Source organism: Oncorhynchus kisutch, linkage group LG22 (genome assembly GCF_002021735.2).
Source record: "Oncorhynchus kisutch isolate 150728-3 linkage group LG22, Okis_V2, whole genome shotgun sequence".
Lineage (NCBI taxonomy): Eukaryota > Metazoa > Chordata > Actinopteri > Salmoniformes > Salmonidae > Oncorhynchus > Oncorhynchus kisutch.
Genome location: NC_034195.2, coordinates 14,502,989 through 14,528,540, shown reverse-complemented (window position 1 = coordinate 14,528,540; position 25,552 = coordinate 14,502,989). Strand labels below are relative to the sequence as shown.

At 41.8% G+C, this 25,552-nt stretch overlaps 1 protein-coding gene across 2 annotated transcripts in view; it reads right to left on the bottom strand.

Moving 5' to 3' along the window:
* si:dkeyp-19e1.3 (formin-like protein 5) overlaps positions 1-25,552 on the bottom strand; it is a 109,636-nt gene that overhangs the window by 31,961 nt on the left and 52,123 nt on the right. For both annotated transcript variants that reach the window (XR_004204802.1, XM_020456209.2), the window contains exons 3-7: positions 10,501-10,586; positions 10,232-10,271; positions 10,080-10,160; positions 9,601-9,708; positions 8,930-9,039 (exon numbers count right to left, since the gene is read on the bottom strand). Coding sequence is in view for 1 of the 2 variants with exons in the window: in XM_020456209.2 (XP_020311798.1) it covers positions 8,930-9,039; positions 9,601-9,708; positions 10,080-10,160; positions 10,232-10,271; positions 10,501-10,586 (425 nt within the window). In the remaining variant the exon portion in view is untranslated. The remainder of the gene's footprint in view (positions 1-8,929; positions 9,040-9,600; positions 9,709-10,079; positions 10,161-10,231; positions 10,272-10,500; positions 10,587-25,552) is intronic.

Genomic DNA, 25,552 nt, shown 5'->3' with positions numbered 1-25,552 from the left:
ACAATTTAAAGGCAATGTTACCAAATACTAATTGAGTGAATGTAAACTTCTGACCCACTGGGAATGTGATGAAAGAAATCAAAGCTGAAATAAATCACTACTATTATTCTGACATTTCACATTCTTAAAATTAAGTGGTGATCCTAACTGACCTAAGACAGGGAATTTTTTACTAGGATTAAATGTCAGGAATTGTGAAAAGCTGAGTTTAAATGTATTTGTCTAAGGTGTATGTAAACTTCCGACTTCAACTGTATATAGGTAATTTTAGCACATTTAATTCAATTAACTTTAGGGGAAGCTTATCTTCCCCTAGCTTATTGGAGACGCCGCCTATGCCGACATAAATCTGAAAGTAATCGGTGCAAAAAACAGCTGGCTGCAAGGCTCACAAGGCCGAGTTCAAATGCCAACTTCAAATTCAAAGCATCGGTGCACTGCCTAAATGGCAAAGTAAATTATCTGGCACTGTCTCTGCTCTATGCAGAGAGAAAGGTGTGCAGCCTGGCAGCTTCTCTCCGAGCGATGTTCTGCATGGTCCTAAATCCAGCCAACCAATTCATTAAACAGCCGTTACATTTGAATTGGAACGATTTGTCTACTTTTTGTAGCCTACTTTTACATTTCTGGTCTTGAGCTAGGGTATGGCGACTGCCAGCAGCGTCGTGGGAACCCCACTACCATATGGGGAGCTGTTAAAGAAGGCTGAGGCAGTGGCCAGACGCCATTCCTGCTTCAGAATAATGGAAAGCACTTGCTAGTTGTCACATTTGACCTGGTCTGGTCAATTATCAAAATAGTATTGGTCCTGGAATTCATCGAACAACCATTTATAATGTAAATCAGTGCTGTGTATATATGAGTGTCTTGTGTGTTGTAAGGAAGTGCATTTAAAAAAAACATGTAACTGCCTCAATTACCTCTTACCGCTGCACATCAACTTGGTACAGGTAACACGTGTACAGTGGGGCAAAAAAGTATTTAGTCAGCCACCAATTGTGCAAGTTCTCCCACTTAAAAAGATGAGGCCTGTAATTTTCATCATAGGTACCACTTCAACTATGACAGAAAAAATGAGAAAATCCTGAAAAACACACTAGGATTTTTAATGAATTTATTTGCAAATTATGGTGGAAAATAAGTATTTGGTCTAACAAAAGTTTCTCAATACTTTGTTATATACCCTTTGTTGGCAATGGCAGAGGTCAAAACCTTTTCTGTAAGTCTTCACAAGGTTTTGTTGCTGGTATTTTGGCCCAAGGTCCTCAAGGACCTTGAAATGCTTCTTACAAAGCCACTCCTTCGTTGCCCGGGCGGTGTGTTTGGGATCATTGTCACGCTGAAAGACCCAGCCAAGTTTCATCTTCAATGCCCTTGCTGATGGAAGGAGGTTTTCACTCAAAATCTCACAATACATGAACACAATTCATTCTTTCCTTTACACGGATCAGTCGTCCTGGTCCCTTTGCAGAAAAACAGCCCCAAAGCATGATGTTTCCACCCCCATGCTTCACAGTAAGTATGGTGTTCTTTGGATGCAACTCAGCATTCTTTGTCCTCCAAACACAACGAGTTTAGTTTTTACCAAAAAGTTATATTTTGATTTCATCTGACCATATGACATTCTCCCAATCTTCTTCTGGATCATCCAAATGCTCTCTAGCAAACTTCAGACGGGCCTGAAGCAGGGGGACACGTCTGGCACTGCAGGATTTGAGTCCCCGGCCGTGTAGTGTGTTACTGATGGTAGGCTTTGTTACTTTGGTCCCAGCTCTCTGCAGGTCATTCACTAGGTCCCCCTTGTGGTTCTGGGATTTTTGCTCACCGTTCTTGTGATCATTTTGACCGCACGGGGTGAGATCTTGTGTGGAGCCCCAGATCGAGGGAGATTATCAGTGGTCTTGTATGTCTTCCATTTCCTAATAATTGCTCCCACAGTTGATTTCTTCAAACCAAGCTGCTTACCTATTGCAGATTCAGTCTTCCCAGCCTGGTGCAGGTCTAGAATTTTGTTTCTGGTGTCCTTTGACAGCTCTTTGGTCTTGGCCATAGTGGAGTTTGGAGTGTGACTGTTTGAGATTGTGGACAGGTGTCTTTTATACTGATAACAAGTTCAAACAGGTGCCATTAATACAGGTAACGAGTGGAGGACAGAGGAGCCTCTTAAAGAAGAAGTTACAGGTCCGTGAGAGCCAGAAATCTTGCTTGTTTGTAGGTGACCAAATACTTATTTTCCACCATAATTTGTAAGTAAATTCATTAAAAATCCTACAATGTGATTTTCTGGATTTGTTTTTCTTATTTTGTCTGTCATAGTTGAAGTGTACCTATGATGAAAAAATGACAGGCCTCTCATCTTTTTAAGTGGGAAAACTTGCACAATTGGTGGCTGACTAAATACTTTTTTTGCCCCACTATATGTAGCCAAGTTATTGTTACTCATTGAGTATTTATTCTTTTTTCTCTTTGCATTGTTGTGAAGGGCCCGTAAATAATCATTTCAATGTCTACACCGGTTGTTGTTTCACGAAGCATGTGACAAATAACTGATTTGATTTTGATTTGATATTTGGTGCTTCCCAGACCAGTGTTGAGGCAGGGATGGACTACCGTGTTTGTCTAATCTTGACCCTCTACTCTTCACTCAGTGATGTCCAGTCCCCATACACACTCATTGACTCGGTTAGTTCCCACACCGAGACACAATTGAGACTTTTGCGGGAAGCATACATTGATTTCACCTGCATAAAAACTCAAGCTACAAGGATATTAAGTTGGGATTCAGTCTTCCCATGCCATACAAAATATCTAACTACATCTTCTGTAACTTTCTATAGATTGTGATGCCACACTAAGAACCTGGACATATTCACTGGTTCTGAGGGAGGCGGCGTGGCCACCAACAGTGCCTGGGACACATTCCAGCTTTACCGCTGCCTGGAGAACAGTCAGAGCGTGGTCAGGGCCCCATCCACAGACATCTGCTGCAACTTAATCAAAATATATTAAATATTTGAGATTCTTCAAAGTAGCCACCCTTTGCACACTCTTGGCATTCTCTCAACCAGTTTCATGAGGTAGTCACCTGGAATGCATTTCAATTAACAGGTGTGCCTTGTTAAAAGTGAATTTGTGGAATTTCTTTCCTTCATAATGCACTTGAGCCAATCAGCTGTGTTGTGACAAGGTAGGAGTGGTATACAGAAGATAGGCCTATTTGGTAAAAGCTAAGTCCATATTATGGCAAGAACAGTTCAAATAAGCAAAGAGAAATGACAGTCCTTTAAGACATGAAGGTCAGTCAACGTGGAACATTTCAAGAACTTTGAAATTCTTCAAGTACATTCGCAAAAACCATCAAGCGCTATGATGAAACAGAGGTACCTCTGCTACAGAGGATAAGTTTATTAGTTACCAGCCTCAAAAATTGCAGCCCAAATAAATGCTTCAGAGTTCAAGTAACAGACACATCTCAACATCAACTGTTCAGAGGAGACTGTGTGAATCAGGCCTTCAAGGTCAAATTGCTGAAAAGAAAAGACTGCTATAGGACACCAATAATAAGAAGACTTGCCTGGGCCAAGAAACACACAAGCAATGGACATCATACCAGTGAAAATCTGTCTGATGAGTCCAAATTTCAGATATGTCGTTCCAACCGGCGTGTCTTTGTGAGACGCAGAGTAGATGAACAGATGATCTCCGCATGTGTAGTTCCACCGTGAAGCACAGAGGTGGTGGTGTGATGGTGCTTGCTGGTAACACTGTCCGATTTATTTAGAACAAGGTACACAGCATTCTGCAGCGATATGCCATTCCACCTGGTTTGCACTGAGTGGGACTATCAATTGTTTTTCAATTGGACAATGACCCAACACCTCCAGGCTGTGTAAGGGCTATTTGACCAAGAAGGAGAGTGATAGAGTGCTGCATCAGATGACCTGGCCTTCACAATCCCCCAACCTCAACCCAATTTAAATGTTTTTCGATGAGTTGGACCGCAGAGTGAAGGAAAAGCAGCCAACAAGTGCTCTGCATATGTGGGAACTCCTTCAAGATTGTTGGAAAAGCCTTCCAGGTGAAGCTGGTTGAGGGAATGCCAAGAGTGTGCGAAGCTGTCATCAGGGCAAAGGGAGGCTACTTTGAAGAAACTAAAATATATTTTTATTTATTTGTTTATAACTCGTGTTTCCAAAAGTGAATTCAAAAAGGCACTGAGCCTAACAAGACAATTTTTGTTTCATTTTGATTGAAGTCACAGCCTATATGCGCAATTTAGACTATAATGATTTAATACAACGATATGTTGTTTAAAGGCTAAGTGCTTAATATGTATGCCAGCCTAGTGTCGCACTCGCAAATGATACACAATTATTTTCTTTGTAGGCTATATATAGCCTTTAAGTAATTGAAATAATATGCAAATAATATAGCCTAAATAATACATTTTCGTTCCTTCTTAGTCTACCTGTCTGGCTCCTGACCTATTTAGTGTTCATATGCTGTTTAATTTGACCTATAGCCTATTTGAAATGGTGAGTGCTTCTTACAGTCACCTTTTCATGTTATTTATTAAAATACTTTTCATTCAAATCATATGGTTTGGTTTCAATACTTCACAACCAAATGACAGGTCCAGGTAGTCACACAAATAGATGAGTGTTGATTAAATGGTGGTTTTAATGAATGGAGCAAATTTGGAGTCACATTTGTATTTTTCGGTGAATTTCTTAGCAGACCACTCACATACTCATGTCCTCACAAGGATAGTGAAACAAGGGGGAATTTTTGCCAGTCTCCACAATGAAAAAGGCTATTTTAGGCTTACGCCTCGATCACACCGACAGCGTCATTGCATTTTGGTAGACCGAAATACATTAATTTCCCATGGAACGCTGCGTTTGCCTTGCAGCATTGCATTGCAGAGGCAGTTGCAGTGTGTCCTGTGTGGTGCACACGTTGGATTTATCGAACGTATGCGTCAAACTGAATGGGCAGACGGATTAACACAAATGTTAGCAGAAGGTGAATGTTTAACTTTTGTTGCACACATATCCAGATTCTACGTACAAATTTGTGCAATGACGCCGTCGGGGGGGTTGGGGCAATCGGGATTGGGTTTAGGGTTACAATTAGGGGCTTAAGGTTATGGTTTAGGGAAAATAGGATTTTGATGGGGACCAAACAATTGATTCCCAACAAGGATAGTAAAACAAACATGTGAGTGCGTATGAGTATGCGCGTGTGTGTGTCAAGGTTAGGTGTCTGAGTTCAGGCCTGTAGGAGACTTAGCGAAGTCAGACATGGACACGAGAGGCAGGGGAACCAAAACAGTTGGGGTTTTAGAACCAAAACGCAGGCCAGAGCCAGTGAAACAAAATATGAAAGCTAAGCAAACCTTGATCACTTACATAATGGTGTCAAAGGTTGGGAAAAAAGTTATGCAACAAGGCTCTAGGGATGGATCACTGGCTAGGGATGTTATAGCGATTTATCTGAATCTCAGAGATTCATTAAAGAATGTTTAATTGACTCTGCAGCAATACTTTGCCCCAACAAGAAAGAGACGTTTGAAAATGTATCCCTGGCAAGACGAACAGTGACACGCCGTGTTGAGGACATCGCAGAGAATATGGAACAACAGTTGAAAGACAAGGTACATGATTTCACCCATTTCTCCTTGGCCCTGGATGAGAGCAGTGATGCACGTGAGGAGCTTGCTTCAGTGCAGTCAATGAAGAGCACAACCACATGGAAAGATTTATTGGAGGTTAATAAGTGTGTGGCAAAGCTGGGACTGAGTTTTGAAAAGTTATCCAGTGTGACCACTAATGGGTGCCCAAACTTGACGGAAAAAACATTGGCGTTTTGAAAAGGACACAAGATCAAGAAGCTGAGCTGAACCCAGATCAGAAAAGTATTTTCCTGCATTGCATTATTCATCAGGAGGTGCTCTGTCAATGTGTTCTGAAAATGAGCCATGTTGTGGATACAGTCACTAAAGTAGTAAACTTCATAAGAGCAAAATCTTTAAACCACAGGCAGTTTGTCTCACAGTTGGAAAAGACAGAGTCGGGTCATGCAGATCTCCCCTACCACACAAACATGAGATGGCTGAGTTTGGGGAAGGTGCTTAAAAGGTTGTGGGACCTGAAGTCGGAGATTGCTGAGTTTTTGCAAATGAAAGGAAAATATGTGGACTGCAACAACTGCAACATAAAGAATGGTTGGCTGATTTTGCCTTCACCGTGGACATCATGGCCCACAGGAATACATTCCAAACTACAAGGGAAGGGCCTTTTTGCACACAGCATTGATGTACAGCCTTCAATTACTGCTCCTGACCCGACAAGTAGAAGCCAACGATCTCACCCACCTTCCGACACTACTAGTCTGTTCCCTATCAGATGACCAGTGGGATTATACATTGCTGCTGCGTGCTTTGAACGGTGAGTTTTCTCATCGTTTTGAGGATTTCAAAGTGTTGGAAAATGAAATGCTGTTGGTTTCCTCTCCTTTCACTATCAATGTGGATAACGTCCCACTGAGCATAGCGACATCAAACTATACCTGACTTCACTGCTCTAGTCAATGCCCATCAGAGACTTAATTTCTCACACTGATTGAGTATTTTAAACTTAATGTTAAGCTTTCTCTCTTTCTTATGTTTTTGTGCATACCCGTTACCAAAAGTTCTGTCCGTGGTGCTGAATGCACAGTGTACTTTTCCCTCCATGTAGTTCATTGCATGTTTAATAATGAAAATACCTACCAAAAGGAGAACATGGATGTGGATTATTTCTGTGCATGTTAAAAAAGTAAAATAAGTAGAATACCTGGACGTGATTTACAGTAGATAGATCTGTCAACACAGTCATATATATTATGTATAATCCTGCAATTGCAATCACACTGATCTAACCAATCTGGACAATAGGAATACCTATGTAAGAATGCTGTTCATCGACTACAGCTCAGCATTTAACACCATAGTACCCTCCAAACTCGTCATTAAGCTCGAGACCCTGGGTCCAGACCCCGCCCTGTGCAACTGGGTCCTGGACTTCCTGACGGGCCACCCCCAGGTGATGAGGGTAGGAAATAGCATCTCCACCCCACTGATCCTCAACACTGGGGTCCCACAAGGGTGCGTTCTCAGCCCTCTCCTGTACTCCCTGTTCACCCATGACTGTGTGGCCACGCACGCCTCCAACTCAATCATCAAGTTTGCAAACAACACTACAGTGGTAGGCTTGATTACCAACAACGACGAGACGGCCTACGGGGAGGAGGTGAGGGCCCTCGAAGTGTGGTGTCAGGAAAATAACCTCACACTCAATGTCAACAAAACAAAGGAGATGATCAACGGACTTCAGGAAACAGCAGAGGGAGCAGCCCCCTATCCACATCGACGGGACAGTAGTGGAGAAGGTGGAAAGTTTTAAGTTCCTTGGCGTACACATCACGGACAAACAGAAATGGTCCAACCACACAGACAGCTTGGTGAAGAAGACGCAGCAGCGCCTCTTCAACCTTAGGAGGCTGAAGAAATTTGGCGTGTCACCAAAAACACCCAATCTTTTAGATGCACAATCGAGAGCATCCTGTCGGGCTGTATCACCGCCTGGTACGGCAACTGCTCCGCCCATAACCGTAAGGCTCTCCAGAGGGTAGTGAGGTCTGCACAACGCATCACCGGGGGCAAACTATCTGCCCTCCAGGACACTTACACCACCCGATGTCATAGGAAGGCCATAAAGATCATCAAGGACAACAACCACCAGAGCCACTGCCTGTTCACCCCGCTATCATCCAGAAGGCAAGGTCAGTACAGGTGCATCAAAGCAGGGACTGAGAGACTGAAAATCAGCTTCTATCTCAAGGCCATCAGACTGTTAAAGAGCCACCACTAACATTGAGTGGCTGCTGCCAACATACTGACTCATCTCTCGCCACTTTAATAATAAAAAATTGGATGGAATAAATGTATCACTAGTCACTTTAAATAATGTTTACATACCCTACATTACTCATGTATATACTGTACTCTATACCATCTACTGCATCTTGCCTATGCCGTTCGGTCATCGCTCATTCATATATTTTTATGTACATATTCTTATTAATTCCTTTACACTTGTGTGTATAAGGTAGTTGTTGTGAAATTGTTATTACTTGTTAGATACTACTGCATGGTCGGAACTAGAAGCACAAGCATTCCGCTACACTCGCATTAACATCTGCTAACCATGTGCATGTGACAAATCAAATTTGATATGATTCTGGCCCGCAATGGCACAATTATATTCTTATGTGGCCCTCCATGGAAAGTAATTGCCCAGGCCTAATGTGCCTGATGGTGTAGCAGTAGCAGGTGTCTCACTTGACTCCGAAGCAGCCCATGAACATGATGTGCATAATAAGGAGTGCAAAATTCCAAGGAATTTCCCAGGTTTTTCCCAAAATTCTGGGTGAAGGCTTTTCCCTGCTTATTCCCTCCTGGTTCAGGTAATCTTCCAGCAGAATTTCTGAAAAACCTGGAAACTTCCTGTGAAAGTTTCCGGAATCGTACAACCCTATTCATAATATACCAATAGCATGCATTGCTACGGCCCTGGTTAGTGGCTTTAGGGTGATAACGATGAGTATGACATATTTGACACAGAAGCAGCCCATGAACATGATGTGCATAATAAGGAGTGCAAAATTCCAAGGAATTTCCCAAGTTTTTCCAAAATTCGGGTTGAAGGGTTTTCCCTGCTTATTCCCTCATGGTTCCGGTAATCTTCCAAGTGGAATTTCTGAAAAACCTGGACACTTCCTGAGAAAGTTTCCGGAATTGTACAACCCTGTTCAAAATATACCAATAGCATGCTTTGTTACAGCCCTGGTTAGTGGCTTTAGGGTGATAACTATGAGTATGACGTACTTGACTCCAAAGCGTTCCATGAACATGATGTTGTTCCGGAAGGTTCTGTTGACATCCAGATCAATCTGTTTGATCTCTGTAGAGAAACTCCTGGCCTGCTCCTTCATAGTCTGGCCATAAAGGAACCAAGCAGAATAACATCAGTTACTGTATATCAGACCTGGGTTCAAATACATGTGTATTTGAGTATTTACAAATAATGTGGCCCAAATCAACTACTCCCATTGGAACTTTCCTAAAAATACCCTACTATTTGAAAGTATTTTCAAATACATTATTTCAAATACTAAACCAATACCAAACTGACCTGGGTTAAAAGCAAGGGAGTGTACTTGAGTCAATTTATACTTTAAGTGTATTTCCAAATACATTCTAAAATCCAATTACTTCTCTTTTCAAATAACTTACTTCCAAATGTCTTTCAAAGCAATTGAAATACCCTATTATTATTTAAACTCAGGTCTGCTGTATACAGGGGGTAGCCAACTCTCCTCCAGGAGAGCTACCCTTCTGCAGAATCCCAAATCAACCCCTAGCCCCTACTCCTAGGCTATTCTGTAGATCTGAAAGGATGTGGATAGGTGTGCAATATAGATATATAAAAAACATTCCACCAAGCCTATAAGATGGGAAATGGAGGGAGAAAGGGTTTAATTCTATAGTTTGCTTACCTCATACTTTCCAGAGTTCTCCTGCTTCACCTTCTCTATGTCCAGTAGCAGAGCCCAGGCCTGGCCTCTCAACTGGAGGGGGATTCCCTTGTACACACGCTTCACCATCTAGAGATGGGGAGAGAGAGACCAGAGAAAGAGAGAGGAAGAGCTATATTAAGACTGCCTTAAACACGCTTCACCTTCTAAAGAGACGAGACTGAAAGACTAGAAAGAGAAAGACCAGAGAGAGTAGATATCAGTAGAGATGGGGTGATCATTAAAGAGGAGGTTCCCCTAGTACACTATCTTTACCATCTAAAGAAAGACGCAAGGGCTAAAAGAGGAAAAAGGAAAACTACAACTAATGATTCCCCCTCCGTCCCAAAAATGATAAGACTGGCGATTGAAAAAGGGAAGCAATGAACAAATGAGAGAGAGGAGAGAGGGCTGAGGTGTTGTTTGTGGTGCCTATAGTCACTCAGCACTGGGTCGGTCACCTTGTCGCTGTTCCTGTACTTGTCCCACTTCTTGACCATCTTCAGCCATTTCTCCACCCGCTCTATCTCGTGATGCTTTTGCTGAAGGTAAGACAGAAGAAATAAACAAAATCAATCAATCAATCAACCCAAAGGTGATCAGCAGTACATACCTTCTCTTCAATTGCACTCGGAGTGGGCAGCTCCTCTTCGCTGAGGAGAAAGACAAACAAAAGGCGAGTCAGTGGATAATGGTTCGTTCATTACAGCAGTTTAAGGCTTCCCTTCTCTTCTCCTTCCATTTGCATGTTGTGTATGTGTACTCTAAACCCAGTACTCTGCTAAGGTTGAAGCCCTAAACCTAGGCACATGGTTGGGGTGAACCCCTGGCTCCAGAAGAGAGGTGAACACAGTCGGAGCTGTCATGGAGCTGTCAACTTACTGCAGGAAGCCGTGGCGGTCTGTGACCTTATAGATGCTGTAGTCAGTATCCTCCCAGGGGTCGATGTGGACACCCTCCTGCCTGCCCTGAAAACAGACAAAAACATTATTATTATTATTTTTAAGCCTCAAATCACACAGACTAAAAGGACAATACAGCAGGATCAGTTAGATTCAACGTGTATTTAATTATAGTACCCATACAGCAGTACAAACGCATGCACGCATACAGTCCAATTTTGGATTTTTGTATCATACTGTACAACTGCTGATTAAACTAACACTGTAAAAGTGTGACAAAATAGTTGGGGAGGCGTGCCCTGCTCAAATCGAATCGCAATCTGCACCGCTCATTCATATTGCATTGTTCAGAAACATACGTCTCTTTTCCATTAAATATACAGTTGAAGTCAGAAATGTACATACACTTAGGTTGGAGTCATTAAAACTTGTTTTTCAATCACTCCACAAATTTGGAAAGTCGATTAGAACATCTAGTAAATTATTTACAGACCGATTATTTCACTGTATCCCAATTCCACTGGGTCAGAAGTTTACATACAGTAAGTTGACTGTGCCTGTAAACAGCTTGAAAGAAATCAGCAAAGACATCAGAAAAAAAATTGTAGACCTCCACAAGTCTGGTTCATCCTTGGGAGCAATTTCCAAACGCCTGAAGGTACCACGTTCATCTGTACAAACAATAGTACGCAAGTATAAACACCATAGGACCACGCAGCCGTCATACCACGTTCTGTCTCCTAGAGATGAACGTACTTGTGCGAAAAGTGCAAATCAATCCCAGAACAGCAAAGGACCTTGTGAAGATGCTGGAGGAAACAGGTACAAAAGTATCTATATCCACAGTAAAACGAGTCCTATATTGACATAACCTGAAAGGCTGCTCAGCAAGGAAGAAGCCACGGCTCCAAACCCACCATAAAAAATCCAGACTACAGTTTGCAACTGCACATGGGGACAAAGATCGTACTTTTTGGTCTGATGGTCTGATGAAACAAAAGTAGAACCGTTTGGCCATAATGACCATCCTTATGTTTGGAGGAAAAAGGGGGAGGCTTGCAAGCCGAAGAACATCATCCCAACCGTGAAGCACGGGGGTGGCAGCATCATGTTGTGGGGGTACTTTGCTGCAGGAGGGACTGGTGCACTTCACAAAATAGATGGCATCATGAGGGGGAAAAATTATGTGGATATCTCAAGACATCAGTCAGGAAGTTAATGCTTGGTCGCAAATGGGTCTTCCAAATGGACAATGACCCCAAGCATACTTCCAATGTTGTGGCAAAATGGCTTAAGGACAACAAAGTCAAGGTTTTGGAGTGGCCATCACAAAGCCCTGACCTCAATCCTATAGAAAATTTGTCTGCAGATCTGAAAAATTGTGTAAGCAAGGAGACCTACAAATCTGACTCAGTTACACCAGCTCTGTCAGGAGGAATGGGCCAAAATTCAGCCAACTTATTGTGGGAAGCTTGTGGAAGGCTACCCGAAACATGTGACCCAAGTTAAACAATTTAAAGGCAATGCTACCAAATACTAATTGAGTGTATGTAAACTTTCTGACCCACTGGGAATGTGATGAAAGAATTAAAAGCTGAAATTATTCTCTACTATTATTCTGTTATTTCACATTCCTAAAATAAAGTCGCGATCCTAACGGACCTAAAACAGGTTATTGTTACTAGGATTAAATGTCAGGAATGGTGAAAAACTGAGTTTAAATGCATTTGGCTAAGGTGTATGTAATCTTCCGACTTCAACTGTATATCTTATATCAGACTAATATATCAGCGCAATGTATTTATAAAGCCATCATTTATCACATCATGCAAGCAATATTATATAATAGAGCTAAAACTGAATTAGATAGCTAGGCTGTCAATTGACTTAGCTAGCTAGACAGAAAACTTTTGGCAGACCATTTTAGGCACAACATTTTAGGCTGACAACTTGGTATGCAATGAATGAAATTTACCAAATTTGGCAGACAATTTTTGGCAGATAACTTCTGGTATACAATGACAAACAGGACCATCGGCAAAAATAACTTTAGCTGACGTTAGCTAGCTATCCAAGTATGAGAGGTGGCTGGCTGACTGGCTCCCATTTCTCAATCTCAGCAATGTGTTGACATGTTTTTGGAACACAGTCACAAGTTGACAAACTGGATAAACTTGCTAGCTAGCAGAGAGAGAGAGGCTATGACACTAGCGAAGTTAGCTGGTCAAAAACATTGCAGGCAGTGTAGGCTTACAGTGGTTGCTGCAGTGGTTGCTGCATTTAGAGGTAATTTGTGGTTTAGTACGGTACCTTGCATCACCACTTCATTGTTCCAGACCAGGGGGAGTTAGAGCACTGATTTTGCCTTTGGGTCTTACTGTGTCTAACTGACAATGAATGGGCGACAAACCTAAATAGAAACTGATAATTGTGCATGACTTACTAAAACTGTTACAATAAGTTTTTTATTATTTTATTTTGTTAGGATTATTTTGCTTTTACTGTAGTATTGTAGCCCACTCCTGACCAATCACGTTGTACAGTGCCTGAGTGGAGCGCCGGTTTAAGCTATGTTGCTACAGATGCTTGTTCAATACCCATGAGATGATTGTAGGTTTTTTGGTTTATCTCCCTCTAAAAACAGATATAAATTATACTAAATTAAAAAAACTGGCTTTATTTACAAATTAGTAACAATGTCTCACCCCATGTTCAAGAACGGCCTTTTTTTCGCTCATTTTACGTTATTTGAAAACTTTTTTTAAATAAATAAAGCGATTATTATTAATTTGGGATTATATAAAAGCCCCTTGGATATTCTCAGACACAGTGGGGCAAAAAAGTATTTAGTCAGCCACCAATTGTGCAAGTTCTCCCACTTAAAACGATGAGAGAGGCCCGTAATTTTTTTGAAGGTACACTTCAACTGTGACAGACAAAATGAGAAGAAAAAAAATCCTACAATCACATTGTAGGATTTTTAATGAATTTATTTGCAAATTATGGTAGAAAATAAGTATTTGGTCAATAACAAAAGTTTCTCAATACTTTGTTATATACCCTTTGTTGGCAATGACAGAGGTCATTCACAAGTCTTCACAAGGTTTTCACACACTGTTGCTGGTATTTTGGCCCATTCCTCCATGCAGATCTCCTCTAGAGCAGTGATGTTTTGGGGCTGTTGTTGGGCAACTCCCTCCAAAGATTTTCTATGGGGTTGAGATCTGGAGACTGGCTAGGCCACTCCAGGACCTTGAAATGCTTCTTACAAAGCCACTCCTTCGTTGCCCGGGCGGTGTGTTTGGGATCATTGTCATGCTGAAAGACCCAGCCACGTTTAATCTTCAATGCCCTTGCTGATGGAAGGAGGTTTTCACTCAAAATCTCACGATACATGGCCCCATTCATTCTTTCCTTTACACGGATCAATCGTCCTGTTCCCTTTGCAGAAAAACAGCCCCAAAGCATGATTCACAGTAGGTATGGTGTTCTTTGGATTCAACTCAGCATTCTTTGTCCTCCAAACACGACGAGTTGAGTTTTTACCAAAAAGTTATAGTTTGGTTTCATCTGACCATATGACATTCTCCCAATCTTCTTCTGGATCATCCAAATGCTCTCTAGCAAACTTCAGACGGGCCTGGACATGTACTGGCTTAAGCAGGGGGACACGTCTGGCACTGCAGGATTTGAGTCCCTGGCGGAGTAGTGTGTTACTGATGGTAGGCTTTGTTACTTTGGTCCCAGCTCTCTGCAGGTCATTCACTAGGTCCCCCTTGTGGTTCTGGGATTTTTGCTCACCGTGCTTGTGATCATTTTGACCCCACGGGGTGAGATCTTGCGTGGAGCCCCAGATCGAGGGAGATTATCAGTGGTCTTGTATGTCTTCCATTTCCTAATAATTGCTCCCACAGTTGATTTCTTCAAACCAAGCTGCTTACCTATTGCAGATTCAGTCTTCCCAGCCTGGTGCAGGTCTACAATTTTGTATCTGGTGTCCTTTGAAAGCTCTTTGGTCTTGGCCATAGTGGAGTTTGGAGTGTGACTGTGAGGTTGTGGACAGGTGTCTTTTATACTGATAACTGTTTGAACAACAGGTGCCATTAATACATGTAACGAGTGGAGGACAGAGGAGCCTCTTAAAGAAGAAGTTACAGGTCTGTGAGAGCCTCTCATCTTTTTAAGTAGGAATACTTTCACAATTGGTGGCTGACTAAATACTTTTTTGCCCCACTGTATATTATTAACCCTGTTATTAGCAGGACGTCATAGTGGTCATGGCTCCCGAGTGGCTCCAGCTGTATCCACTGAAAGCGTGCGAGGTTCAAGGCACGAGAGCTGAGGGAACGAGATGGGCCGCAGAGCCATGCACACAAGAATGACCTAGACCATGGCGAAGTGGGGTGGGGGTTGACTTTAAAGGACATTGCACTAATAATGGCGCTGACAAGGGAAACGTTCCCACTGTTCTTAGTTCCAGTCTGCACGGTCAAACGAAAACTATGTAACTAGTAATGTTATCCTTTCATTAATAAAATAATGATAAAAATACTCTTTCGAAATGCCAATGTTTATTTAATTATAGATCCATACCGAATTACTATGGGAATGAATATCACTGAATTACAGAAATATCCTCCAATCCTCTATATGTAATTATTGGCGGAGAGTCATGTCATATTTTTCGATATACTGTAGGCCTACTGTAGGCGAAATGAGTCTCACTAGCGTTGAGTAATGTGCTGTTAAAAGTGGTGTAGATCTGACTTATTTAAAGAGTATATTGAAGTTCCATTCTAACGGAAATCCAGAGAGGTTTCGTGGAATAGAAACACCATAATATCAAATTAAGCAAGATTTCTTTAAAAAAGTCTAATAAATCCATGTAATACAGCCTACACCTTCACAATAAATCTATTATTTACGTTCGACAGGTCTAAAGAAACGTGATATGAAGAACAGAATAGCATACTCTGAGTTGTCCTGATCTGACTATGCTAAATGGCTGTGGGCTACACTAGTTCATTTTGCAGACAAGTTGTGCTCACAATTCCATGGCATTATTTTATAGTATGAAGAATACAACTGAACCAAGCGGAATAAAATAGAAAGAATATTGTTTGCACATTTGGCTATTCAGCGTTGAGCGGTTAACAAAGAAATAGGTACTCCAATATGCTTAATTTAGTTATTAATATAAATGTAATTCTACAAACATTGGACTATATGTTTTGATTTGTAATAATTGCAAGGCTGCATGATGATTTGAAAAAAGTGGCTTGAAAGGCATGAGCTCTGCTTTGTTTGTTGCACAAGCAAAAACTGCAAAAATCACTGAAGCTGGAGACCCATATCTCCCTCACTAGCTTTAAGCACCAGCCGTCAGGGCAGCTCACAGATCACTGCACCAGTACATAGCCAATCTGTAAATAGCCCATCCAACTACCTATCACCATATTGTTATGTATTTTGCTCCTTTGCACCCCAGCACCGCTACTTGCACACATCTTCTGCACATCTATCACTCCAGTGTTTAATTTGCCATACTGTAATAATTTTGCCACTATGCCTATTTATTGCCTCACCCCTTATCCTACCTTATTTGCATACACTGTATATAGACTTTCTTTGTATTATTTACTGTATATTTGTTTATTCCATGTGTAACTCTGTTGTTGTTTGTGTCACACTGCTTTGCTTTATCTTGGCCAGGTCGCAGTTGTAAATGAGAACTTGTTCTCAAATAGCCTACCTGGTTAAATAAAGGTGAAATAAATCAAATTTTAAAAAGCTGTACAGACTTCATAAGTCTCTCATTCACAATTTGAGAAACATTTACTAATGTCTCGAAATTTCCGGCGGCCTCCCCTTTGTGTGGCCGCATAATGCACCCTAAAAATAAATCAGGCCTTGTGCGGACAGTGTCCTAACAAACAGCAAAAGCACTAGAGCCTATGTAAATTGACTATCCCCCATAGTACGAAAGTTGACCTATTTTTTGTGAGAAATAAATATTCCAAACAGTCTGGGACAGTTGTGGGATGCGATAGATCCCAAATTAATAAAACCACGAGCATAACAATTTAAAAATGCGCAATGTGGCTGACACAACAGATCACAACGTTTAGCTTAAAATGTTTATCAACTATTAGGCTGTCTTCATATTACAAGCCCAGCAATGCGCACATGGCAGTAAGCTATAAGCGCAAATGTTCCATTAGCAGGAAAACCCCATTATAAAAAGTGAAAGCAAATGCGATTATCCATGCAATACTTTCATTATAAAAATACATTTTTATGGTGAAAATTATCTTCCCCAAACTTGAATCTCACTCGCTTCTTATGTATGCCAGTTAGGCTCCAAACCCCTTGTATAGCGGATTAACGTGCTTCATTTTAAGAAGTTATTTGGCCACCTTAGTTGTGATACAAATATCAAAACACATAGGCCTGTGGGCTAGACTACGAGGTGTGCGAAATGGTTTTGAAAAAGTCCCCCCAAAAAAGGCATTGTTTCTTGCCTGATGCTGGGCATCATTCACAAGTGATAATATATAACTCAAGTGACAGACTAATATCGTCACCCATCAGACTATTCTTGATTAATCTGGTTTTTACATACAGTTCCTTCGGTAAAGTATTCAGACCCCTCGACTTTTTTCACATTTTGTTACAGCCTTATTCTAAAATTTATTAAATCGTTTTTTTTACTCCTCAATCTACACATTACCCATAATGACGAAGCAAAAACAGGTCTTTAGATCATTTTTTAAATACATTTGCAAAAATAATAGAAAAATCACATTTACGTAAGTATTCAGATCATTTACTGAGTACTTTGTTGAAGCACCTTTGGCAGAGATTGCAGCCTTGAGTCTTCTTGAGTATGACGCTACAAGCTTGGCACACTGCATTTGGAGCGTTTCTCCCATTCTTCTCTACAGATCCTCTCAAGCTCTGTCAGGATGGATCGGGAGAGTCGCTGCACAGCTATTTGCAGGTCTCCCGAGAGATGTTCTCCAGAGGTTCAATCTGGTTCAAGTCCGGGCTCTGGCTGGGCCACTCAAGGACATTCAGAAACTTGCCCCGAAGCCACCCATGCGTTGTATTGGCTGTTGTCCTGTTGGAAGGTGAACCTTCGCCCCAGTCTGAGGTCCTGAGCGCTCTGGAGCAGGTTTTCATCAAGGATCTCTGCACTTTGCGCCGTTCATCTTTCCCTCAATCCTGACTAATCTCCCAGTCCCTGCCGCTGAAACGCATCCCCACAGCATGATGCTGCCACCAACATGCTTCACCGTAGGGATTTATTTTTTATTTTATTTAACATTTATTTAACTAGGCAAGTCAGAACCAAATCTTATTTACAATGACGGCCTACACCGGCCAAACCTGCACGAGCCTGGGCCAATTGTGCGCCGCCCTATGGGACTCCCAAAGACGGCAGGTTGTGATACAGCCTGGATTCAAACCAGGGTGTCTGTAGTGACGCATGTAGCACAGATTCAGTGCCTTAGACTGCGCCACTCTGGATGGTGGCAGGTTTCCTCCAGACGTGACACTTGGCATTCAGGCCAAAGAGTCCAATCTTCGTTTCATCAGAGCATAGAATCTTGTTTCTCATGGTCTGCGAGTCCTTTAGGCGCCTTTTGGCAAACACCAAGTGGGCTGTTATGTGCCTTTTACTGAGGAGTGGCTTCCGTCTGGCCACTCTACCATAAAGGCCTGATTGGTGGAGTGCTGTAGAGATGGTTGTCCTTCTGGATGTTTCACCCATCTCTACAAAGGAACTCTATAGCTCTGTCACCTCCCTGACAAAGGCCCTTCTCCCCCGATTGCTCAGTTTGGCCGGAAGGCCAGCTCTAGGGATAGTCTTCATGGTTACAAACTACTTCCATTTAAGAATGATGGGGGCCACTGTGCTCTCGGAGGACCTTCGAGATTGCAGGAATTTTTTTGGTACCCTTCCCCAGATCTGTGCCTCAACACAATTCTGTCTCGGAGCTCTACGGACAATTCCTTCGACCTCATGGCTTGGTTTTTTCTCTGACATGCACTATCAACTGTGGGATCTTATATTGACAGGTGTGTGCCTTTCCAAATCATGTTCAAATAATTGAATTTCCCACAGGTGTACTCCAATCAAGTTGTAAAAACATCAAGGATGATCAATGGAAACAGGATGCAGCGGAGCTCAATTTCGAGTCTCATAGGAAATGGTCTGAATAGTCAAATTTGCAAAAATGTCAAAACTTTTTGCTTTGTCATTATGGGATGGTATTGTGTGTAGATTGATGAGGAACATTTGTATTTAATGAGTCTTAGATTAAGGTTGTAACGTAAAAAAAAGTGGAAAAAAATATAGGCCTGTGGGCTAGGCTACATGAGGTGTGCGACTATGATTAGAAAAAGTTGCAAAAACAAAAGCATTGTTTCTTGCATTCATAAGTGATATGTGACCCGCTTCAGGAAATGAGGCGTATGTAGCGGGTCACTACTTCACAGGAGAGACAATAGGAACTTACTTTTTTTAATCAAAATGCGTTTTCTTTGTGGCAGAAATGCCTTCTCGAACATGTGAACTTTCATGTGCCTTAAACTTGTATACCGACTGTAAATATGAATAAAATAACTAAAATATTAGCCTAGTTGGTTTAGCCTTCCCGCTAGCCCTGATTGGCTGAGATCATGAAATGCTGAGAGATGAGTTTGGATTGGTCTGCCAAATAGCACGCATAAAAAAAACAAAAAAAAAACATGTGTTGTGTATTAAAACTGCATAAGTGTTGCTCTCCATTTCTGGAGGACATTAATGAAAACCACTGGAATTTGAGTATGATAGCTAAGGAGATGGAGAAAACACCTGTCTCCATATTACATAACTAAGAGCATCCATGGCATCTGACAGGAGATGCGTCTAACCATGACTAATGCATAAGGGTAAGATAGTCTAGCTATTTTAGTCTAGCTATTTTGTCAGAAAGAGCCATTTGCTTGGCTAGCTACAGCCTAATGTTGGTTAGATACCTACAGATTCATGCAGGGTAGTAACATCATGAATTGTGATTATGGTTCATTGTTTACCTAGCTAGCTAGCTAACATTAGCTGGCTGGCTCGCTAGCTAACGTTACGTGTATGACATTCGTATCTCAGAGCCATTTGCTTAGCTAGCTATAGCCTAATGTTAGTTAGCTAACATTGAACCTGGTTGGTTAGCTATCTGCAGATTCATGCAGGGTAGTAACGTCATGAGTTGTGATTATGGTTCAATGTTTACCTAGCTAGCTAATGTTACATGTATGACATTCGTATCTCGGAGTCATTTTCTTAGCTAGCTATAGCCTAATGTAAGCTAGCTATCATTGAACCTGGTTGGTTAGCTACGGTAGTAAACGTCATGAGTTGTGATTATGTTTAATTGTTTACCTAGCTAGCTACATGTCTTAACAAAAGACTCTACTATGCAAGTAAACTTTTCGGGTGCATTCTTAAATTCAGTCTGGCCATTTACTCCGATTTCAGAGCACTTTTGTCTGAGTGTGCCAGAATGCAGCAAAACTGATGAATTTACAAACACTCGACACCCGTTGAATACGGCCGGTGTCAGTAAACATCAGAATTAAATTGTTGCCAGCAGCACAGTTAGTCACCAACACTCAGGATAACATGAAAACAGCATAAGCTGTTCTGCTAGGATGCGTAAAATGGTCAGAGTGGGATGTTCTCTCATTCTGTGTCTGGAAGTAGCTAGCAAGCTAGCCAATGTTAGCCAGTTCGCTTGGGTGCTTGATTGCCGATGTGAGGTCAGAAGGTTCGGTTCAACCCTACTCATCGACGAGTGTGCGCTTTGAACGCGAAACGCTCTGAATTTACGAACGGACAATCTGACAGCACAGTTGCAACCACCAATGCTCTGGATTACATAACAGCCTAACCAGCTCTGCTAGGGCGAGTAATGATCAGCTGTTCTCTCTCACTTAGTATCTACCAAGTTCCTTTGGGTGCTTGCCTGCTGTTAGTACATTCGTATCAAGCCTTAAATGAGATGGGTGGGGCTAAAGCTTAAGAGGGTTTGAACGATGCTGAATGGGTATAGTAGTACCAAAACATTCAAAGGCGATTTTCTCAAAAGTGAGTTGCCAGGTTTATCAACTTTCAAAGAAAAGTTTAATAAAGCCATCTCGAATATGGATGAAATAGAGCAGGATGCTTTCAGAGTGGAATCTAACACCGCTCACTTCGCAGTTGTACGAGTGGTTTCAATGGCCAAGGTAAGAAAAAAACAGTAAAGTTAAAGCAGCAAACCCTCTTGTAGGCAGCGGGGCAGGAAACGTTCAAATAGTGGTGTATGGGCTTGGTTTTGATCAATAGTGAAGACAGTTTCTATGTGAAGGGAGACGTAGGAGGCCACGTCTCACAACATTTTAAAAGATGCCTGGAATCAAATATCGCTGATTCCTTACGATGAGAAATATGCAAAATTAACAAAAGGGTAAAGTGTTATATTCAGAAAGGTAACAGGGGCAGCATCGAAAGTGATATGATTACTACCTGTCTTTAAAACATAGGACCAGTAACAATACTGGGTAATTTTACATGGGAGGAGGTGGAATCAATTTTGGGGTTGGAGAATCTATGTGAAATGACAGGGAAAGGGATTCTAAAAAGGTAACAAATGAAAATGACCAATCTCGTGAGACATTTTATTTAGTCTGAAATGAAATAGACTTATAGAATTGACGAGAAGGAGGAGGGGTCACAAGAAATTGTGGTGCGGTGGATACAGAAAATCATGGGGAAAAGAGAAACGGGAGTAAAACCACTTGGTGGTGAGATAAATGTTGCCGTGTCTAAGGGTAGTACATGCTAAATAAGAGTACACATTTTGGGGTGGATTAAAACAAATGATTAACAATTGGATGGAGGACAGTTTTGTTTAAAATTCAACATTTTGGGTTGCTGATTAAGATGTAGCATAGTGAATGCTAACGAAATGTACACTTTCTCTTCCAGGAGAAGATGGGGTGTCATCTCTCTATAAATGTTTTCCGAGACTGTTGTCTTGGGAGAGCATTTATTGAAATTCTTCAGTTTTCTAAGTATAAAGGTATCCGGTTCAGCCGTAAAGTTAGCACACAGATAAGTATGGCCTGGCCATTTGTGTGTTTTTGCCCTAGGGTTTACCACACACACACCAGCATGCACACACAACTCACCGGTTATGAATATGGGTTAGAAGTGTTAATACTGTGTTTGATTTATTGTGTGGGGTCTTCTTATTTTGGTTTTAAACTGGGTACGCAGAATGATGGAAATGTTTGAATTGTTGTTAAATGGTTTCTGAAGTACAGGGAAAGAAAATATTTAATGGTGTTGAATGACCTGTGTCTTGACTTTCTGGTGAGGCCTTATCAACTTCACTAGAATTGATCTGAGACATTAGTTGAGATTTAAGTAAAATACACTGCTCAAAAAAATAAAGGGAACACTAAAATAACACATCCTAGATCTGAATGAATGAAATATTCTTTCATAGTTGAATGTGCTGACAACAAAATCACAAAAATTATCAATGGCAATCAAATTTATCAACCCATGGACATCTGGATTTGGAGTCACACTCAAAATTCAAGTGGAAAACAACACTACAGGCTGATCCAACTTTGATGTAATGTTCTTAAAACAAGTCAAAATGAGGCTCAGTAGTGTGTGTGGCCTCCACGTGCCTGTATGACCTCGCTACAACGCTTTGGCATGCTCCTTATGAGGTGGCAGATGGTCTCCTGAGGGATCTCCTCCCAGACCTGGACTAAAGCATCCGCCAACTCCTGGACAGTCTGTTGGTGGATGGAGCGAGACATGATGTCCCAGATGTGCTCAATTTGATTCAGGTCTGGGGAACGGGCGGGCCAGTCCATAGCATCAATGCCTTCCTCTTGCAGGAACTGCTGACACACTCCAGCCATATGAGGTCTAGCATTGTCTTGCGTTAGGAGGAACCCAGGGCCAACCGCACCAGCATATGGTCTCACAAGGGGTGACGATCTCATCTCGGTACCTAATGGCAATCAGGCTACCTCTGGCGAGCACATGGAGGGCTGTGCGGTCCCCCAAAGAAATGCCACCCCACACCATGACTGACCCACCGCCAAACCGGTCATGCTGGAGGATGTTGCAGGCAGCAGAACGTTCTCCATGGCGTCTCCATACTCTGTCACGTGCTCAGTGTGAACCTGCTTTCATCTGTGAAGAGCACAGGGCGCCAGTGGCGAATTTGCCAATCTTGGTGTTCTCTGGCAAATGCCAAACGTCCTGCACGGTGTTGGGCTGTAAGCACAACCCCCACCTGTGGACGTCGGGCCCTCATATCACCCTCATGGAGTCTGTTTCTGACCGTTTGAGCAGACACATGCACATTTGTGGCCTGCCGGAGGTCATTTTGCAGGGCTCTACCAGTGCTCCTCCTGCTCCTCCCTATACAAAGGCGGAGGTAGCAGTCCTGCTGCTGGGTTGTTACCCTCCTACGGCCTCCTCCACGTCTCCTGATGTACTGGCCTGTCTCCTGGTAGCGCCTCCATGCTCTGGACACTACACTGACAGACACAGCAAACCTTCTTGCCACAGCTCGCATTGATGTGCCATCCTGGATGAGCTGCACTACCTGAGCCACTTGTGTGGGTTGTAGACTCCGTCTCATGCTACCACTAGAGTGAAAGCACCGCCAGCATTCAAAAGTGACCAAAACATCAGCCAGGAAGCATAGGAACTGAGAAGTGGTCTGTGGTCATCACCTGCAGAACCACTCCTTTATTGGGGGTGTCTTGCTAATTGCCTATAATTTCCACCTGTTGTCTATTCCATTTGCACAACAGCATGTGAAATTTATTGTCAATCAGTGTTGCTTCCTATGTGGACAGTTTCATTTCACAGAAGTGTGATTGACTTGGAGTTACATTGTGTTGTTTAAGTGTTCCCTTAATTTTTTTGAGCAGTGTATGAATGAGGGACACCTGTCCCTAGTCTATTTTACCATCACCTTATGGGATACAATTATTTGCTTACGGAGTTATCAAAAGTTGCAATTCTAATATGATTTGTTCTTCTAATTTGTTTATTTTTGATTTAACAGTAAGTGTTGTTTGTTTTTGAATCACGATGTGAGTCGTGTTCAAAGGGGAAAGTACCACTTCCCTGGGGCCCTGGCCCTTTGGTAAATATGCAAATGTTATGTTAAGTCTGTATTTAAAAAGGAAAATATATGTTGATAGTGACTCTGAATAGATTGTGATATGTATATTGCTGTTGTTTTCGCTCTTGTTTATGACTTTGCTTCGATACCAGATTGGGTCTGCTGCATTATCAGGATTTCTCCTTAAGGGTTAGTGCTCTAACTCCCTGACCCAGTAACTCTGCGGTGAGGTCGCCAATATGATAAGGGAGTATGAGCGAATTTGGAAAACGGTTTCAGTGTGTTATAATGCTCTGACATTTGTCTGAGAGATTTTGGTATTAAGAAAATTGGGAATGTAATAACTTGTCATACGGTGAATAGATGGTCTGGATTTCCAGAATCAGAAATGTCTTAAATTGTTGTTCTGCTCTGTCCTCTATCAAGTTATGGTGAAGGTGAACACAGATGGTGTCTTAATGCATGGAGAGATAATTTGACCAAGAACAGTGTGAACCTCAACCCATCCCCAACCAGCTGAAGAAATAGCGACAAAGGCGTTCACTATGACCTTGTCTTCCACCATTCCTACCTGTGATCTGAGTCCGAGCCATCAACTTGTGAACGAGCGGCAGGAGTGCGGCATGAGGCCTGAGACTGTGCATGTGGAGTAAACATGGCGAGATATCACGTCCAATCTTCTCTCATGCTACGGGGGTACTGGTGGGAAAATGGACCAGACAGAATGAACGGTACATAATGGTGGTGGCAGCTCAGGTGAGAGACTCATGTGCTTGGGAAAAACTAATTTATTTCCTCAGAAATCGGGGGGGAGGGGTCAACCGTGCCCATAATTGTTTATTTGGGCTATCAGGTTGACTGTGGTCTGCACACTGCAAAATGTATAGTAATTTAGATTAAGAATGCATCGCGATACCGATCTGTCATTAACATGCCACTCGCGACAGTAAAACAAGGACAAACAGGGGTTGTAACGAGAAAAGTTTATACCGGTTATATATGGTCCCGTTTATAAATGTACATTCTAACCGTGATGATGTGTGCTAGGTTTAGTGGCATGAATTTGAGTGATAGTCCTCAGTGCTTTACGTTGAGTCTGTCATTCTAAATTTGGGTTGGATAATTTATCAAATGTTTTAATTATGATTAGGAAAGGAGAGAAAGAGAGACAGAGAGTGCTGCTCCTAAGCTGTGAGGAGAGGAGAGGGGAGGGTGAGCTGCTCGATTTTATTGGGTCTAGAGAGGGTTTTTCTCCCTAGAAACACTATCTTTTAATGACCTCTGAGAAAATTTGTGAACCCACTAGATGATAGCTTGGGTCAACCATGAAGGCGTTTTGTTTTACCATGTCATCATAATCCTAATGTTAAAGCACATCAATACATATGGCTTGCTGGATGATACAGTACAAGTAATTACGTACAAGGCTCATAGTCTGTCTTGCCTTGACACCCGAGGATGAAGACCACTAGCATCCCATGGGCATAAAACAGAACAGATGGACAGTTCTTTCCCCAGTCTAAGTCGCATCAAGTGTGTTGTGAAATCATTAAACATGTACATTATGGGTCAAAAGTTTTAGAACACCTCAATCAAGGGTTTTTCTTAATTTTTCCTATTTCCTATATTATTTCATAGATCTGATGTCTTCACTATTATTCTACAATGTAGAAAATAGTAAAAATAAAGAAAATCCCTTGAATGAGTAGGTGTTCTAAAACTTTTGACCGGTAGTGTATTTTGTCTTTTCCCTGTTCAGTCAATATGTTTTTAGGTGTGATGGAACATAAGAGTGATCATTGTTCAAGAGGGATTGTTGGAAATTGACTAATTGACTTGAATGTT